At 46.6% G+C, this 19648-nt stretch overlaps 1 protein-coding gene across 1 annotated transcript in view; it reads left to right on the top strand.

Moving 5' to 3' along the window:
• The window catches only part of MYO18B (myosin XVIIIB), a 203622-nt gene extending 184275 nt beyond the window's left edge, over positions 1-19347 (top strand). Inside the window, exons 43-44 of the mRNA XM_030583194.1 lie at positions 16025-17271; positions 19189-19347. Of these exons, the coding sequence (XP_030439054.1) occupies positions 16025-17270 (1246 nt within the window). The 3' untranslated portion in view covers position 17271; positions 19189-19347. The remainder of the gene's footprint in view (positions 1-16024; positions 17272-19188) is intronic.
• Positions 19348-19648: the final 301 nt, after the last annotated feature.

The raw sequence follows: 19648 nt of genomic DNA, 5'->3' as shown, positions 1-19648 counted from the left end.
GTTTACAGATAAATTCAGAGGTGCAGCAGATGGTTGTAGACCTACAGGGATATTCAGCACATGGACAGATCAAAAGTTTTAACTTATGTCATTATAATTTGACAAAATTCTGGCAATTGAAACCAACATCCTAGAGAAGACTTGTCATAATGCAGGACTGGGTAGGAAAATACAGGCTGATTCTGCCACTATCCTCAAAATAAAAATGCCTGCAGCATGCAAAGCAGCAAGCCTGGTGCTGACCAGGTTTGCAGAATTCTCTCCTCCCACACTTGCATCATGACCCCCAATGGTGCGCACGTTCTAACTGAAAATATATAAATCAGTAGATGAATTGACTGACTGCAGTGCACGTAGGCTGCTAGTTCTTCAAGGGTATTGGCTCTTTTTATTTTTTTTCCAACTTAGTGCAAAACTACTAAAACAGCTGAATTGCACTCCATGGGGTCAATCTCTTCTAATCTGACACCTTTGTCCTTGCTGAGCTGGAAGGGACCTTGAGAGGTCATTAAGTCCAGCACTGAGGCAGGACCAAGTATACCTAGGCCAGCCATGACAGGTGTTTGTCCAGCCTGGTCTTAAAAACCTTCAGTGACGGGGATCCCACACTCTCCCTTGGAAGCCTGTTCCAGAGTTTAACTACCCTGAGAGCTAGAAAGTTTTTCCTGCTGTTTAACCTAAATCTCCCTTGCTGCCAATTAAGCCCAGGACTACTTCTCCTGTCTTCAGTGGACATGGAGAACAATTGACCCTGTTCTCTTTACAACAGCCCTTAACATATTTGAAGGCTGTACTCAGGTCCCTTCTGTGTCTCAAGACTGAACATGCCCTGTTTTTTAAACCTTTCTTCATAGGTCATTTCACCATTGTTGCTCTCCTTTGGACCCTCAACGGTTTGTCCACATCTTTATTAAAGTGAGGCACCCAGAACTGGACACAGAACTTCAGCTGAGGCCTCACCAGTGCTGAGTGGGATAATTATCTCCTGTGTCTTACATGTGACACTCCTGTCAATATACCCCAGAATGATATGAGCCTTTTTCACATCTACATCACATTGCTGACACATATTCAATTTGTGATCTACCATAATCCCCAGATCCCTTTTAGCAATACTGCCACCTAGCTAGTTATTCCCCATTTTGTAGCTGTGTATTTGATTTTTCCTTCCTAAGTGCACTACTTTGCATTTGTCTTGATTGAATTTCATCTTGTTGAATTCCGACCAATTCTCCAGTTTGTCAAGGTTGTTTGAATTCCTCCAAAGTGCTTTCAACCCTTCCAAGCTTGGTGTCATCTGCAAATTTTATAAGCGTGCTCTCCACTCTATTAGCCAAGTCATTAAAAATGCACTGGGGCAGGGAGATTTTCCCCCTGCAGGGCGTGTCTGATCCATAGTCTGCATTTGCCCATGTCTGCAGCATCATCTCCGGTTCGCATGGATAGGGGCATACTTCTGAGCTGTTTCATTACTAGGCACTCTTGCCTAAAGTGCCAGGGCTTTAAGGGCAGTAACGTTAATGAGGCATTCTTTAATCCATGTGAGTACCGTCTAACCTTCCAACTATCACAGGAGCACAATCTGTACAACTGGGGAGAGATGGCTCATCCATGGTGGAAAGACAGATTGGGATGGAGGTGGCTGCTGGGTGTGACCAGAATCCTTGCTTCCTGCTAGAGGAGTGATAACGACTGTTCACTGCAAGGACCCCAGGGTGCTGGGCGCCAGGGCCGGTGCAACCATTTAGGTGGACTAGGCAGTTGCCTAGGGCACCGAGATTTGAGGGCGCCAAAAAGCGCCCCCCCAATTTTTTTTAAATGGTTGAGCAGCCGCTGCTGCTGAGACAGAGAGGGAGTCTGAGCTGCCGGCAGCAGCTGGCAGCCCAGGGTGTCCCCTGGGTCAGGGCACCTCCGTGGCAACCCCCAGTCCAGGGTGTCCCCTGGGTCAGGGCGCCTTCGTGGCAGCCCGCAGCCCAGGGCGTCCCCTGGGTCAGGGCGCCTCCGCGGCAGCCTGCAGCCCAGGGTGTCCCCTGGGTCAGGGCACCTCCGCGGCAGCCCGCAGTCCAGGGTGTCCCCTGGGTCAGGGTGCCTCCGCGGCAGCCCCCAGTCCAGGGTGTCCCCTGGGTCAGGGCGCCTCCGCGGCAGCCCGCAGCCCAGGGTGTCCCCTGGTCAGGGTGCCTCCGTGGCAGCCCGCAGCCCAGGGTGTCCCCCGGGTCAGGGCACCTCCACGGCAGCCGGCAGTCCAAGGTGTCCCCTGGGTCAGGGCGCCTCCGCGGCAGCCGGCAGCCCAGAGTGTCCACTGGGTCAGGGCGCCTCCGCGGCAGCCGGCAGCCCAGGGTGTCCACTGGGTCAGTGCGCCACCCTGGTAGCCGGCAGCCCAGGGGCGGGGGTCCCCTGGCCCAGGGAAACCCTGGGCTGCCCGCTGTCGTGGAGGCGCATTGACCCTGGGTCAGGGTGCCGCTGCGGCAGCTGGCAGTCCAGGGTGTCCGGAGGGGGCGGCAGGCAGCACCGTGGAGCTGCCACAGTTGTGCCTGCGGACGGTTGGCTGCTTGCGTGGCTCCGGTGGACCGCCGACAGACACCACTGCGGCAGCTCCACCGGAGCGACGGGACCAGCACGCGGGGCGGCGAAATCGCTGTCCGCCTAGGGTGCTCAAAACCCTAGCACCGGTCCTGCTGGACCCTGGGAGGAAAGGTGACACACCTGTGCAGTGTTTCCTTACTGCACAAGACCTTGCTGCTGTTGCACTAGACCACATTCATTATTTGCATTTTAATGTAAAAACCAATCAGTCCCTGTGCTAATGCACCAGGCAGCAGATGCTGCTTTGAATTAATAGGGCTTTTGCTCCTTTGGCATACGTACCTGCAGTGCAGCCCCATCGCTGCTCCAAGACAGCACGGCACTTTACGTAACAAATGGAAATACTAGTCACTGTTCTCTGTGTCTTTGCTTTGGATTTGTGTCGCTCTTAGCACCTTGCTACACTGATGATTGTTTCATAAGCAAAAAGGTGACATCCAAATCCTAGGTCACAGCACAGAACATTGTGAGGGTGATCCTAGTGCACCTCCGTTGTCTTGAACTGGCACCGCAGGTAGGCCTAGCCTGTGAGCCTGGCTGCTTGGGAGTCAAGCCACTATTTGCAATGGGTTGCTTTGTTTTTAAACACATAGAACACAGTTTGGATATGAGCTCATGGGCAGAACATTCGTCTTTCAAGTGCTATTTGCCCACTTATAGATTTTAAGGCCAGAAGGGACCACCCTGATCATCTGGTCTGACCTCCTCACCCAGCCACTCCTGTAATAGACCTCTAACCTCTGGCTGAGTTACTGACATCCTCAAAGTGTGATTTAAAGCCTTCCAATTACAGAGAATCCACCACTTACCCTAGTTCACATCCCACACTGCAGAGGAAGGTGAACCTTCCCCCCCTCAGGTCTCTGCCAATCTGACCTGACGGAAAATTCCTTCCCAACCCCAAATATAATGATTAGTTAAAGCCTGAGCATGTGGGTGAGACCCCCCTCCAGACATGTGGGGGAAAATTCTCTGTTGGAACTCAAAGCCCTCCCCATCTAGTGTCGCATCTCTAGCTGTTGGAGAGATTTGCTAATAGCAGTCATGGTTGGGCCATATGCCATTGCAGGCAACCTCATCATACCATCCCCTCCAAAAACTTCTCCATTTCAGTCTAGGTTTTTTTGCCCCCAGTTCTCTCCTTGGAAGAGGAACTTCTTGATGGCCAGTTTATATCCATTTGTTCTTGTGCCAGCATTGGCCCTTAAATTAAATAACTCTTCTCCCTCCATGGTGTTATCCCTTTGATATATCTGTGGAGAGCAATCATATCTCCCCTGAGCCATTGGCTGGTTGGTTAGGCTAAACAAGACAAAATACTTAAGCCTACTCCCCTGAGGCAGGTTCTCCATCCTCTGACCATCACTGGAGCCCTTCTCACTGATCAGGATCTTCCTCACAAGGAGGTTACAGAACCGAAGGCTTTGTGTGAAGGAGCTGCTGCAGGAGCAGCATTATAAATGAGCCAGGTGCACCTAGAGAGCAGGAGCGCACAGACCATTTCACAGCGGCCATTTTAAAAAGTCACGTTAGCTCTTCCATACACAAGGTGGGATGGTTCCTCTGTGTCTCGCAGAAGCTATATTTATTCATCAGGAAAAGAGGCACAGATGTTGCTGTTGCCAGCATGGAGTTTTTAAGCACATTGATTATTCCAGGGTGCATCTATAAATATAAATGTTTGAACAGTACATGTTTTTAATGCAGTCTTTTTTTTTCAGGATCTCAGCAGAACAGAAATGATTGTTGTCTGTTCCAGTGGCGGGGGAGATGCTGCCCCTGGCAGCTCCAGTTTCTGTGTTTATTTTTCCTTCTCCTGCTTTTCCCACTAAAAGAAAAAGTCTAACTACATATTTTGTCAGCAATTCACAGAAATTCTGTTGACAAACAGTAGATGCAGCGGTCAACAAATCCAATTGCTATGGGGCACTAGGACCCAGAATTGCATAGCGTAGAAATTGCCATTCTGCACTGGGCAAATGATCCATCTTTGCCGGCATCCTGGCCAGTAGCAGATAACACAGAAGAAAGTGCATATCTGTCCACTTTGGGATTTGCCCTGGAGAATGCTCTGCTGACCCCAGTGGTTTGCTGGGGCAATGAGTTCCACTGGTTGATAAAAGAGATCACTTCGTACACAACACAGGGTTACATGAGTCACCTTTCAATTCTACTGAACATCCCTTGTCCTAGTACTATGAGAGAGGTTGACTAGGGGCACTTGATCTGCCTGGAGTACCTCCGTCATGTCAGCTCCCAGCTCACTCTTTCACACATGTGGGCTTCAGGGCAGTCTTATGAATGGGGCCTTGATCCTCTTCTGGAGTAGAGGGAAGGGAGACTATTGGTGGCTCTGGATCCCATTTAGTTTAAAGCCGCTTGTTATGAGGACCTGTGTCTGCAGCTAGGTGTGTGGAGCTGCACCTGAAGGGGTTAATTTGAAACCTAGAACAGAGCCCAGACCATTGTTCCTTGCACATTTGGCTTCAGCCCTAGGCTGAGCCTGTTAAGTGCTCTTGTGTTAAGTTAAACGCAGTGCTAAGAATGAAAGCCCTGCGGGGATTCACATCCGTGCTGTGCCTCAGCAGTGACTCACAGCCGTGTGCGACGCACGTTTCATTCTCCCCAGTGGGGGCCGTGTTTTCTTCAACCAGTGGGTGCGGTCACTCTGCAGGCACCTACACACCAGTGCTGTCACTCGGCCTCCTGTGTCACGTCACCTGCTCTCTGACGGGGCCTGGCTAGAGCCAGGAATCGGCCAGGGGCAGCAATAAAAGGCAGCAGCGGAGCTCTCTGTTTTTCTTAAGCAAAAGGTCTCTGTGAGCGGTTGTGCTTGGAGGCGCCATGTGGGAGGCCCTGCTTTACCCCGTACCACAATTCAAGCCTTGGGCTCACCCCACACAGTCCAATCCAGGAATCCCAATTCTTCTCTGAGCGCTCGTGTTGGGAGCAGTCTGCAGGTCATTCTGTCTTCTTGTTACCGGCTGTCTCAAGAGGCATTTTCAGGCTCCGGGTGAAAAGCAAGCCGGCCTGAGAACAGACGTCCAGCTTCTCTGCACTGCAGCTCCCTGCTGACCAAAGCGCTCTGCGGTGAGCAAGCCTGAGCTGAAGAAGGGAACACTCCAAACCACTCTGATTCAGGATAAAACACAGAGCTCGAGCAAGAGCGCCAAGGCAGGCCGGGTGGGAGGTCAGCCCTTCCCGACAGCTGGCCTAGACTCCACCAAGCTTGGGAAGGGCCAGAGTTGCCTTCCTTTAAAGCACAGCTCGGTAGCCCTGCTAATGAGCCAAAGAGTCTGAGCTGAAAGGACTCCTGGCGGCCCCCTGCCAGTTGTCTTCTGACGGCAGACCCAGTTGTACCCCATGCTGTGGGGCCTGCGTGCAGGAATGAATAGGGCAGATGGCCGCAGCAGGGGAAGGTGCACTGTGCAAGAGGCACAAGCCGACAGATTTAAACAAAGAATGTAATTTCCACTGTGTTCTGTGCAGGGAGCTGGGAGTGATGGGCACTGCCTCCTAGCAGGGTGGCTGGGTGGTCTTCGCTTTTACTTCTCAAGCTGCCAGAATCTGCTCGCTTGGCTATTTTTAGATGCCCAGTAACTGGGGGAGAAAAAGTAGAGCCATATGTCAAGAGCGCTGTTCTCAGGCGAGGACAAAGCCCTGGGAATATGCCATGTTGTGAGGAGCTCTGCTACAGCGACTGGCAGAAAAGCTTCAGACCTTGAACTACCTGTTCGTGTCCCTTGGAAGAGACTGGCTGGGTAGAAAGTCCACATAGGTCACCACTATGTGCAGAGAAGACATGACACGTGTTTTCTCAATATAGTCCTTGCTGTTTCATTACTTTAGAACAGGGGTAGGCAACCTATGGCACAGGTGCCGAAGGCGGCACGTGAGCTGATTATCAGTGGCACTCACACTGCCTGGATCCTGGCCACCGGTCCAGGGGGCTCTGCATTTTAATTTAATTTTAAATGAAGCTTCTTAAACATTTTAAAATCTTTATTTACTTTACATACAACAATAGTTTAGTTATATATTATAGACTTATAGAAAGAGACTTTCTAAAAACATTAAAATGTATGACTGGCATGTGAAACCTTAAATTAGAGTGAATAAATGAAGACTCAGCACAGCACTTCCGAAAGGTTGCCAACTCCTGCTTTAGAAACTCACCTGCAGCTTAAACTGATTTCCAAGTACAGTGTGACTTGTCAAAAGTGTCACAATGGGCCAACTCAAGGGTTTGCAGAAGAAAGAGACGATGTTGGTTTCCTAGTAAATGCAGCATGATAAATCCTGAGCCCTCCTTGAGAAAAGTGTACCCTCTGCATAGGCTTAAGTGCAAGGCATGACTTTGTTAATCCAGTCTGTACAAGGTCTGGTTCATTCTCTCTTCCCGGTGATCCTTAACCCATGCCCATCCTCAGTGCTAATCTCCCCAGGGACTGATCTGTGAGCAGTAGGTGCTGCCTAGGATCGCTCCCTTACTGGATTCGTCTTGGTCTAACCTGTTTCCTTGCAGTGTCTCTGGTCTCTGATGTGACTCTGATTTCTCCTGTTCCCTCACTGTGACATTACCCACGGTGTAATCTGGAAAGATGGACAGCTGTGCTTCCTCAATTCTCCAACGTGCAGTGCCTTTTACACTGCTTTGCTGTGAGAGTAACCACTCCTGGTCAGCTCACACACAGCCTTTAGCTTGTAAATTACTCCCAGTTGAATTTACATGAATGCTCTGATCAGTCAGTCATGAATTGCATGACACCAGCAAATTCTCAGTCCTAAGACTTTCCCCCAGAAACGTGTGTCTTGTACTGCCCAGCGCTCTTCTTCTGGATAATACAAACTCATAGAAAGTTCATCATTTCATCAAAGGAAAATGCTGTACACAAACCCTATTATCTCAAGTGGAGAGTCCCAAACATATCAGTCCAAACACACTTGTTTAGATAACAATCAAACAATTTTATTATCTTCAAAAGAGATTTTAAGTGATTACAAGTAATGAGGCATAAAAGTCAGAATTGGGTACAAAGAAAATAAAAGATAAAATGTAAACTAATGCCTGATTTAACAAGCCAAATTAATTCAAAGGAAAGGTTTTTCTCACCACATGCTCTTTGCAGTCTTTTACTGGCTGGAAGCTTCCAAACCAGGACCCCTCAGCCAGTTCAGTCTTACAGGTGCTGTTGATGAGCTGAGCAGAGAGAAAGGGAGGAGAGAGAGGTAATTTTTGTTGTGTGTTCTCTCTTCTTATATCTTTTTCTCCTCTTTGAGGATTATCTCCAGATGGCGTTCAGGTGACAGGAGGTCTGTGGGAGGGACCTCCAGCTGTTTCTTTGCCAATATTTAAATTTCTTGCTTATACTGTTCTTCCTTTCAAAGAGTGCCCGCTTAACTAGATGATAGTCCACTCGGCTTTGTTGACACCTGGCTTAGGTGTTGGTTCATCTTTTGTTTCTGAGGAACTGGTTTGTGCCTCTAAGCTTGAAGCATGTTACAGCAATGTTATACAGTAGAATCTTATCGCTTTACATACAATGTTGATGCACATGTTTTACCAGGAGAATAATGTTCAGCAGATTATGAGTTTTCAAATGATACATCACAAGGCACACTTTGTAAAAAATTTCTCATAGTCCTGTAAAAAGGGTGAACATAAGAGTATAGCCTGTCACACCCTCCCAAAGCCCACTGCATGTATTTGCAGCTGGGTTTTCTTTGGAGGTGTTTACACAGGATTACTTCACTTCTATTGTCTGAGAGCACATGTTGTTGCTATAAAGTTCTGCAGGACAAAACACAGGGTGACTGTTGCTGCCCCCAAATAACAGTACAGAAGCAGGTTTATTCCATGTGCAGTCACCTGACAGACATTGAAATACAGACAGACCACTCCTCTTCCACCCAGCGCAGTTAATTTGGGAGGCATCTTCCTGTCTGTGCTAGAAGAATGATTTCCCTTCATTTTAGTGTGTGTGTGAAATCCAGACTCCTTTCCGAGAGTGCTTTGGAGGACTGGGAAGAAGCTGAGCATGTCCACCCCATGGTAAGGAGCAGGGCAGAGACAGGAAACAGGACCCTGTTGTGTTCTGGGAGGTGTGGAAATGCTGTTAATAAGGCTGGAATAATGAAATTCTGCCCTTCTCACTTACATGTCTGTTCTGACTACATTGTTGCTTGAGTCCAGACTCAGGCAACTAAGCTAGTCTTCCCCTCTGCCATTCTGTTAGAGCCAGCAATCAGCATCTGACTGTGGCTCCAGGCTTGTTTTCTAATACTTTCCACAGGTTTCAGGCAGCTGTTACTAGTCTGGAATGTAATTCCCCCCAGCAGAACAGGTCAGGCATGAGACCTAGGCACTGCTTAAGATTTAGGTGGGGCATTGGCTGCAGAGGTGGATTTCACTCTTGTTCGTTAGGGCAAAGTGCTGAAACTGTTCAGGCAGTTTTTGCTTACACAGAGCTTAGACTACAGCACTTGCTATAACAAAGATCGCAGCACAGACATGTCAAGTCCGTCTTCGTTTTGAGATGCAGAACTCAGAATTCGCTCTCTATCCCTTCACCTCCTGAATGCCATTTACACAGTCTCTGTGCTGCTCTCATTCACAACGCTTATTAAGATGTACAATGGCAACTGATTTAGCCTCAGATCTCTTAACTCATCCCATCATCCCTCTGGATGGCGTAAAGTAGTGATTATCACTGAATGTTGATAGGTTTTAGCTTAACCTTAGATTACACAAACCCCAGAGCAGAAATATTTATATTCTATATTATTGGCAGTTCAGGCTAGTGGAGCAAGGAATGCTCAGACTGGTTTCCCTATCCTTTGTGCTCTGTGGAATGCCTACAGAGAGCAACGGGTTTTTTCTCAAAGGGTGCAGATTAGTAGGATTTGGAACTATTTTATTAGTGTGATGATAGGATGGAATTGCTTGTGATAAGGGGCAGGCTCAGCAGCCCTGGGGTTCACTTCCGGGTTCTGTTTTATGGTCCTAAAATCTCATGCTTCAGAGTTTCAGCTGGCCACCTGCAGGGGTCAGGAAGGGACTTCTCCCCCTACCCCCATCAGGGATGGCCACGGCTGGTGATGGGATATTGGGCAGGGCAGACCAGGGCTCTGAGGTGGCAAGGAGCATTCTCTCTCTTGGGTGGTTGGCTGGCTGGCTTGCCACATGTGGGGTCACAAAGAAATTTTGTCCCAGGTCAACTGGCAGTGACCTTGAAGGTTATTTTGGATTTTTTTTTTTGCTTTCCTCTGCAGCATGTGGGTGCAAGTCACTTGCCAGGATTCTCTGGGTCTATCTCACTGGATCATTTCCCTGCCATTAGAGGGGCCTCAGACACTAGTGCAGGGGTTGGCAACCTTTCAGCAGTGGTGTGCCGAGTCTTTATTCATTCACTCTAATTTAAGGTTTCGCTTGCCGGTAATACATTTTAATGTTTTTAGAAGGTCTCTTTCTAGAAGTCTATAATATATAACTAAACTATTGTTGTATGTAAAGTAAATAAGGTTTTTTAAATGTTTAAGAAACTTCATTTAAAATTAAATTAAAATGCAAAGCCCCCCAGACCAGTGGCAGTGTGAGTACAACTGATAATCAGCTTGCGTGCCACCTTTGGCATGCGTGCCATAGGTTGCTTACCCCTGCACTAGTGCATCTTGGTCCCTCCTGTTTTCTGCCTGAGGCACATAAAAATCTAATCTAGTCTGTAATACTTCGGTCTAATTTTGGTTCCTGGGTTTAGTACATGAATGCTGGATGGTGGTTGTGGCCTGTGAGATGCAGGAGGCTAGGCTAGATGATCTGGCAGTTCCTTCTAGCCTTAAACTCTGTGACCCTGATTGGGAGACATTAACAGCTGGATTCTCTGCTTTTGGGGTATGATTAAGGCCCTACTTGAATTGTAGGATGATTGTCAAAAAATTGCAGCTGAGTGGCGGACAAGCCATGGAAAATTGCAGACAAGTAATAATGGACCTTTTTATTTGCAACAATAAAATCCGTTATTACTTTCCCATGATTTTCCACGGTTGGCTGCCCAGGGCTGAGAGCAGGGACCAAGAGCTCTCAGCTCTAGGGTGGCCGGGGTCCCACTTTTAGCCCCACACATGACAGAGTTACTGCTGACAAAATTGCGGTGAAAGCCTAATATTGCAGAATCCACAGTTTCCCCAATATTGCAAGTTAAGTAGGGCCTGAGGTATGATTTCATTTCTTCGCCTTAAAAAAAAAAAGAAAGAAAGCAAGAAAGCAGCAGCTAATGTTGCACATGAACCAAATAAGAATCTCACAGTTGCTCTTTGGACAAGGTCTAAAAGCAGAATGGTTCCTCTTATTGAATTTTATAATATCACAGATAGCGAAAACAATAAACAAGTGAGCGGTTCATTAAGTTTCAGGCTCCAAACACTTTCATAAAATAATGTGTCTGCTACATTGAACGGTGCAGTGAATATCCAGTTCTAACCCCTTCATGTTCACGGGCGGTTCGAGTTTCTTGCCTCTTTAGTGCAGTTTTATCTAAGCCTTGAAAACCAGAAGGAAGAGTGAAGCTGCTGTATGAAAAGCTGGCTGTTAAAATGATGAAATCCAGTGGCTCTGCAATTTACAACTTTGCTTGGAATCATAGAAATGGACTGGGGCATTTCCCATGTACATCCTCTTGGAAGGATTGCACCAGCGTTTCTGTAGGATACAATTTAGGATGCCAAGAGATGGTGTGAATGGTTTGGGACCTGCCATGAATTGGCTGTGAGTGAAAATGGCATGAAAGCCAGGGCTACAGCAATAGTATGTGCAGCATACTAGTTTAGTCTTGTCACATATTCCCCAGAATTTTATTGTATGCTAGAAAAATTGAAGTTATTATGGCTCAATTTGTTTAGTGAGGGAAAGTCCAGCAGCTTGGGACCATTCTGGGTGAAAGCAGAGCTGATTCATGGCCAGGGGCGGCTCCAGGCACCAACATGCCAAGTGCGTGCCTGGGGCGGCAAGCCACGGGGGGCGCTCTGCTGGTCTCCGCGAGGGCGGCAGGCAGGCTGCCTTCGGCGACATGCCTGCGGAGGGTCCACTAGGTGTCATATATAATTCCCAATTCTGGACCTTAGCATCCAAAATATGGGTATTAGCATGAATTCCCCTAAGCTTAATTACCAGCTTAGATCTGATAGGCTGCCACCAATCAGGACTTAGAGTAGAGCGCCTGATCGACTCTAGTCTCCCCCAAAAACCTTCCCTGGGGGTCCCAAGACCCAAATTCCCTGAGTCTCACAACAAAGGGGAATAAACCATTTCCTTCCCTCTCCCTCCTTCCTCCCCAGCTCCTTCCCGCCCTGGGAACACTAGGAGATCACCTGATTCAACTCCGTGAATCTAACACAAAGAGGAACTTTACCATTCCCTCCCTCTGGCAATACAGACTCAAGCTTCTTTGAGCCTTAACTAGGATAAAACACTCAAACAGGTCTTAAAGCAAAGCTTTTAATAAAAAAAAAAAAAAAGAAAAAAGTAACAGGTTTATCTCTGCACTTTAGATTTTTAAAAAGTTACAGGGTGTTTCAACTTATAAAGAATAGAAAGAAACTTTCTCCAGCAGAAACACAATTTAAGCTACTTCCAGCAAGTACACATATGCAAATGAAAATGAAAACAAATTAAAAGACTATGACCGCCTTTTCTACTTACAATTCTGAACAGATAAGAGACTGTAGCAGGGAGATTGGCAGAAACCTGGTTACACCTCTAGCCCCATCCAGGACTCAGAGAGAACAAAGCCAAACCCAAAACCCAAAAACAAACGCTTCTCTCCCACGAGATTTTAAACTATCTTGTCTCCTGATTGGTCCTCTGGTCAGGTGTTTGGGGTCCCTGCTTGTTAACCCTTTACAGGTAAGAGAAACATTAAACCTTAACTATCTGTTTTTGATAAGGCCTGCGGAGGGTCTGCTAGTCCCGCGGCTTCAGTGGATCTCCCGCAGGCATGCCGCTGAATTCATGGGACCGGGGACCTCCTGCAGGCAAGTCGCCGAAGGCAGCCTGCCTGCTGTACTTGGGGTGGCAAAATACCTAGAGCCACCCTTGCTCATGGCTACTCTCTCCATCACTGCTAGCCCCAGGTGTCAGGAAGAGTTCTTAGGACCTAATCCCAGGCTCACCGATGTCAATAGGAGACTGTCCGTTGACCCAAAGGGCTGGTGGAGTGAGACCAAGAGATGCTCACGAACCGGTCGAAGGGGTGGGGAGGCCTGTGCATTTGGACAGGTGCTCCCATTTGAGGAGCCTTTCCCTTCGCTCCTCAGTTTGCTCAGGCCTCCTCCTGCTGCAGAACCTTGACGCACCTTGTCTCAGGTTGCTGGCTTTGGGAAATCACAGGCCCACGACTGCATGGAGCAGCAGTTGTTGTACAGAGGCTCAGCCCTCCCCTGCCTTGGGATTATGTTTATTGATGTCACGCAATAAGGAAAGCAGCTCAAATGCACCCTTATCCTGTGACTTCTTCAGTTGCTTTTGGATGCCAGTTTGTTATCAACTCATTTCCACATTTAAATTGCTTTGTGGTCAGTAGAGTCAGGTGTCAAGTTGCCCTGCTTTGTCTCTGCGGTTATTCACTACCATAATGTTACCATAGCAACTAGAATGCTTCCCTAGTCAGGATGGTTTATTATTGTCAAGGTAAAACTCCACCGGTGGTTTTGAAAACATCAGCCCTTCCATCACACACGGGTGTTTATTTATCTTAGTTAATCGATTATCCACACATTTTCTTCTTTTCGCTGTTAGACAAATTCAAACGCAAGAAGCTTTTTCATTATAGAAAATTATAGGTCTTAACTGATAATGTCTGACTGCAGTGTCGCAGTACAAAATATACTTTTGTGTTAGAAAATTCTAGGCTTCTTTTTCAGCAGTATTTCCAGCTTCAAAACACGAAAAAATTCTTTATGGGCAAATACATTTTGACAAACTCCATTTCTAATTTCACAGGCAAGAATCTGAGAGAGAGCACTCTAAAGATTGTTACTTGATATTATTGATCCAAAATTATATACCATGAAGAAACATACAACAACACCTCAGAATGTCAGTCATGCTGCATACAAGAAACAAAGCGAACTCCCCCTCTCAGATATCGTTAAAATTAAATAGGGGGGAAAATGTGTTTTCAAGCCTTCAGATGAATGTGTGCAATCTTTTTTGAAGAATTTCACCCAGAGCTTTGTGGCACAAAGGGTAACACTGATTGCAGTCAATTTTTGCAGTTTTTCTGCAGTAGACAAGAGAGGAAGGAGTGTGTGTGTGGTGGTGGGGGGTCGTCTTGCTTCTTTAACTGATTGCCTTTCTGTAGTTGTTTTGCATCCCGGGCATTTCTGGAGTTATGCTACAGTCTGCTCTGTGAAGGCAAAGGTCCACCAGCTCAAAAAGGACTTTTCTTAAATTACAACTAATTTGAAATGGTGGCTGGGCCATACCCTCACAGGCTACACGCCCATGAGATCCCACAGCCAAAAGGAAGGTTCATAATCTCACCAGGTACAAATGGGATAAAGCTTTCCTGGTCTGTGGTATTGTAACATCATCCAAACGCACCCGCAGATCCTACCTGACTCCCAGATTGGGAACATGAGTCACAAGGGGTGGGCACAAACCCTCAGGTAAAGCTAGGGCAAGAATAGGTTCTTCATCATCCAGTCACTTCCCCCAGCCTATCAGCCTCATCTCATTCTTATCTGGATTGAGCCACCGGCAGACCACTCATCAGCGCACCAAATCAGCCTCCTCATCCACCCTCCCAACAGCCTGAGACACCCACCAAACCATCAGGGAGGCAAGATGGATCTCTGCAGAGCACCACATGATAGTAAAAGCTCCCTCCTCATACTGCCTCCTCACAACACTCAGCCAGGAAAGAGCAGACATAACAATATCTGCACGGGCTCTCGATCCGTTGTCATCTGAGAGGAGATCGCCCTGGTGGTGTCTTGGACTCAGGGCTGTACCCAAATGGCCCAGAGTCAGAGACATGTAGTGGCGATGGGGCTGTCAGGGAGTCCTCTCGCCATCACCTTCCATAGGATCCTAACCAGAAATGCTGCTTGACCGCTAGGCAGGCTGTCAGTATCAAGCCTTGGTTTTGAGCGGCTGCTTTCAGAGGAGCAGGCATCTCCCATCCCTAGTGGAGGCCTGGAGAATCTCCACGGACAGTGGGAACTGTTACTTCACCAATAGCCTTTCTCAATGAGGCATGTCACCTGATTATTGCATTTCCTCCTGCTCAATGTGTCTGTCCCTAAAAAAAAAAGCTCCAGAGTCGTCAACAATAATGTTCCATTCCGATACTTGCTGATACTGTTTACCAAAAGATAGCATGTCCTTGTTAAGAGAATAGTAGGGAATTCTAAAGACACACTGTATTCCTTTACTAGTGAAAGCTACTAGCTTTAAGAACATCATTCCATTAATAATAGCTACGACAACGATAGCTGTCAGTTGACAGGGATTAATTAGCAGTGCCTGCATCACTCCTGTAATTAAAAATCAGCATTTGTGGTTGTTTGCAGAAGGAATTCCCATATCCCCTCTGCCCCTGCCCCTCAGGTCTCTGTGGCACCATCTGCCAGCTCTGCTTAAGTCTTCCATTTGCTGGCGAATGGATTCTCCCCAAATTGCGCTGATTTTAACAGGGCAATAGATGACGTTCAAAAAAGCAAAGGTTAACTAGCACCACTTGCTTTGCTCTTTCATTGGAGTCTAATTTTACATCACAGCTAGGTTCCTATCTCCTGGGAGCAGGTTTTGGTTTTATCCTGTGTTCCATTCTAAAAAGCTGTTTTTAGAAAGGCAAATCCTGAAATACCCCCAAATGGAAGGAGTTTGTCCCATGGTGTGTGCTGTTCATATCCAGCCCACAGCCAGGCATTTATTTTGCTCTTATCAATTATAATTAGTTCCTCCTACCAAAGGGAGAACTGGAGAAACATACCAGGGAGTAGCATTGGGATAGTGCGCTATAATTCAGCTTCAGGAAGATTCAGTGTATCATCTTTGGGTAGTGACAGAAATCAAATAAATCCCATGTATTGCTAAAATGTATTGAGAAAGCAACCCATTTTGAGGCATGTCTTGGTATGTCAGATTCATGAAGTGCACTGTCTGTGACGTGATCTACCTTAACTCATGCATTTTAGCGTCTCTAGTTTACTCAGAGACATTTATGATGAGTTCAGTTATGCTCAAAAGTGACATTTAATGAAACAGCTAGAGTTTGTTTACCTGCAATAAGCAACTCCAACTTAGAGGCAATGGTTCAAGTGAGACTAGAAGGTAAGAACAGGCTTCTGGGTACCAGGACGTGGCCTTTCTGACCGACGTTGCGGCTACATTAAGTCATGTAACTTAAACTAAAATGTATCTTTTTCCGTTGTTCCTTAGGGTGAACAAAGAAATCAAAGATCAAGAAATGAACCGACCAGCTTCTGCACTGAGTGCTTGGAGAGGGCAATACAGAAGAACTATGGATGAGACGGATTCTGGCAAGGATGTGAGCCATTTATCTGGCACTCAAAGATGGGAATTAGGAAGAATTGTGGATAAGGAGATTGACAGTCAGAAAAAAGCCATGGATAAATTAGGAGCTATATCTCCATCTGTGATGAGGAGGTCATCTCCTACAGCGGAAGAGAAGTTTCCAAGCTCTTCATCTGCACTTTCTGAATATGTAGAAGAGCTGAGGAGGAAACAAGCAACAGAGAAAGAGCAGGGAACATTAGGATTAGAGGACACCTCTCCCCTGCCAATCTACCAAACAACTGGTGCCTCCTCCCTGAGAAGATGCAGGACTTTCAAAGAGGATGATGAGTTCCCAATAAAGTTTGGAGTCAATGAAAGTACAGGAAGTGAAGGAGTGCCTGCAGGAGCTAGCCTAGTGCTTTCATCCAGTTTAAAATGCATATCATCTGAGAACACAGAGCCAGCGTGCTCCTCAGCTCTCAAAAGAATATCAAAGTTTGGCTCCTGTGACTCACTCTTACAAAATATTGATACTTCCTGCTTAAAGTTGAGTTCACCAGCTGTAGGAGCAGATACGTTCAATACATCGAGACTTAAGCCATGGAGAAGTTACCTTGAGCCATCACTGGATGACACAGCCAGCGCTGATCTGGGGAAAGATTCTCTGGTATTTCAGAGTAAGAAATTCAGTGATGTTATGGCTAAAGGAAAGGAAAGTGACCCGTTCACTTGGAAAATACCAACTCTCAACTATGAAAGGAGAACAAATGTTGATTCTGATTACTTCCTTCCAGCAATTCGCAAATCCCAGTCAACAAGCAGTTTGTCCAGACCTATCACGGATAGGAGAGAAGGCCAGAGGCCAATGAGCGTTCATTTTGAAGACCAGGATATGGCAGTCAGCACTTTTTTGTCTGAAATAAAGACCATTTCAAAGGCCAAAGAGGACGCTGGAAACCTCTCCGACTCATCTTCATCCTCTGGCTCGATCATTTCATTTAAAAGTGCCGACAGCATCAAGAGCCGACCAAAGATTCAAAGATCAGAAGGTGAAGGATGTGCCGGAAAACTGATCATTGAAGGTGCTAAAGATGAAAGGCGATGGGAGGCAGAAGGGAAAGAAGAAGATGTCAATAGCATTATGATGAAATATCTAGGAAAAGATTAAGGTAAACTTGCCGCTATACTAACCACGGCCCGTCTGTACGGTTACCTTGGGCCGGCTGTTATAGGTTTGCTATTTGTGACACTCAGCTAGAGGTTCTGCCAGCATTTCCACTGCAAATTCTTATCTCCCGAGGCTTCTGGTCTGGAATAGCCTAGCCTGGCTAATAAGCAAAACTCTACCAGAATCTACCTTTTTACTTGGCTTTATTGATAAACTGCATTAACATAACATCCCTTGGCAGTCCCTCCATACCAAATTAGGGCTACATCCTGGCCAGAGCAGAAGTAGCCCCAAGACTGCATATGCCTCCCCTTCCTCATGTGCTGCTCCTGCTCCAGGGGCCAGTGTGCAGAAGGGAGGGACCAGGGCTCCCCTCCCGCAACCCCATTTGCAGGGCATGGAGAGAGCAGGCTGTGCAGCTGTCCTGCGCGTGCGGAGTGCCATTGTGCTTAGCCCTGACTCAGGCTGTACAAGGGATAAAGGGAGGCTCCTTGCCCTTTCCTGACCCTTGTACAGCATACAGACCAGGCAGGATCTGGTCCCAAGTGAGCAGTTTAAGAACCTGGTCTTTGCTTTGCACCTGGCCAGAGGACGAAGTGTCCTGCCCCATGAAGTGACGGCTCTGACAGCATTAGATGCAGGCAGCCCAATTCCCCACTGACACCAGTGCGCGGTGGGCATGACGCACCGCCATTTGGAGCTAGCCGCGTTTTACACCCACCTTGCACTGCTGTCGGTGATGGAAGAGCAAGGGAGTCTCTTCTGAACAGACTGCTTTGAGCCTCACCTAGCCCCTTGCCCTTCCCTATTCGCTGGAATCTCCTCACCTAGCTCTTCTCACTCTGAATTACATCATGTGGCTCTGGGACGTTTTGAGACTGCATCTCTACCGTTTTACTTGTTTTATTAATCTAAATCATTGATGAGCCTGAGCCCCGAAACTCACCCCTCCAGAGAAGGTAGATTTTGCTTCTAGTCACTCTCACTTCCTGTATTCAGCGTTTGATTCTGACAACCAATTGAATACAATTCTCTTACTTCCTTTGATGCTTTCAGAATTAAGATTTATTACTACAATCCAGGTTTGAAAGCAAACTCCCTAATGAATACATCATAACCGGAACTGTGTTTGAAATAGATTAGAAAAATGTTTTGTAAAAATGCAGCCTTTAGAAAAACTTATTGGATGTCAAGCTGTGACCAAATCTGCGAAGCCAACACAGGAGCGGAGGACGCCGTAATAAAATATGTTTTTATGGGAAGCTGCATTTGGATAATAAGATGTCTCACTTTCCCCCAGATTTCATTTTAATAAAGTAAGTGGGGTCTATAAACTATAAAGCCATCAACCAGCCAAAAAAGCATGCCCTTTGCTCGGAAAGGAGAGTAGGAGTGCCCAAAAGGAGAAATGTCACTTTGATGCTGTTAGCTAGCACAGAAAGGACAGATGTTTGTTCGCATTAGGAAACTCTATAGAATAACCAGTGAGTGGCTCTCGGTATTGCCAGTCCCACGTGGGAGTCAGCCTCTCCGAACAGAATGTGGCATCAGTAGCTGCAGTTACATTTCAGCTGGTAGCTTGAGAATTGTTTTGTTCTGAGTTCCGTGGTATGAACCATGTCACTGAACATGCCTCTTCATACATCTTTTTCATTTTTTAGTTTCAAGAAGTTGAGGTCTTATTTAAAGCATTCATAATTTCATGGTTATTAGAAGACCGATACATAGGTGCCTGTCATTGGCTCCTCCTTGTCTGGAGCATGCTATGCTATGCCTGACCAAAAGACAATGATATGAGAAACAGAGATTCGATGTACACTGTAATGGGAAGCTGTGTTCTGACCTCTGCTTGCTTTATACAAAATAAAATATTTGCTTCTTTGACTTAAGCCTCTTCTCTTCTTTCCTTTCCTTGCAGTGAGAACAGGCAGCTGAAAACAAAATGCATGTATTGAAAAGTCCACCACTACGTAAGTGCAGCCCACTGCCGCGGGGAGGTTTAAGAGACATCTCTCAATGTATACACACTCCCTAGAGTCATCTGCACTTAAGTCTTAATAAACAAAGTTCTTGGCAATTTTTACTTCAAATAGATTTTTGCTTTGTCATTGGATCTGTGCATTCTAATAATCCCACTCAAAATTCTAACTTCCCAGGAAAGGGCAAAACTTCCAGAGTTTATTTTACTAGGTGTTTGTAGCAAAACTGTGAAGTTCTTCAGAAAATATCTTTCACTGCCAATGTCTAAGACACTTTTTCAATCTGCTGGCACGGTGACTGGCTCTTGTAAGGCTGAATGAGATCGGTGTTATAACTCATTTGCTAAATACTTTTTGGCATGAGCAGAAATTTTGCACTTAGGCAATTTTCAGCATTTC

This window comes from Gopherus evgoodei, chromosome 13 (assembly GCF_007399415.2).
Source record: "Gopherus evgoodei ecotype Sinaloan lineage chromosome 13, rGopEvg1_v1.p, whole genome shotgun sequence".
Classification (NCBI taxonomy): domain Eukaryota; kingdom Metazoa; phylum Chordata; order Testudines; family Testudinidae; genus Gopherus; species Gopherus evgoodei.
Note: the sequence above shows the minus strand (reverse complement) of the source record. Positions and strands in the feature narration are given on the sequence as shown.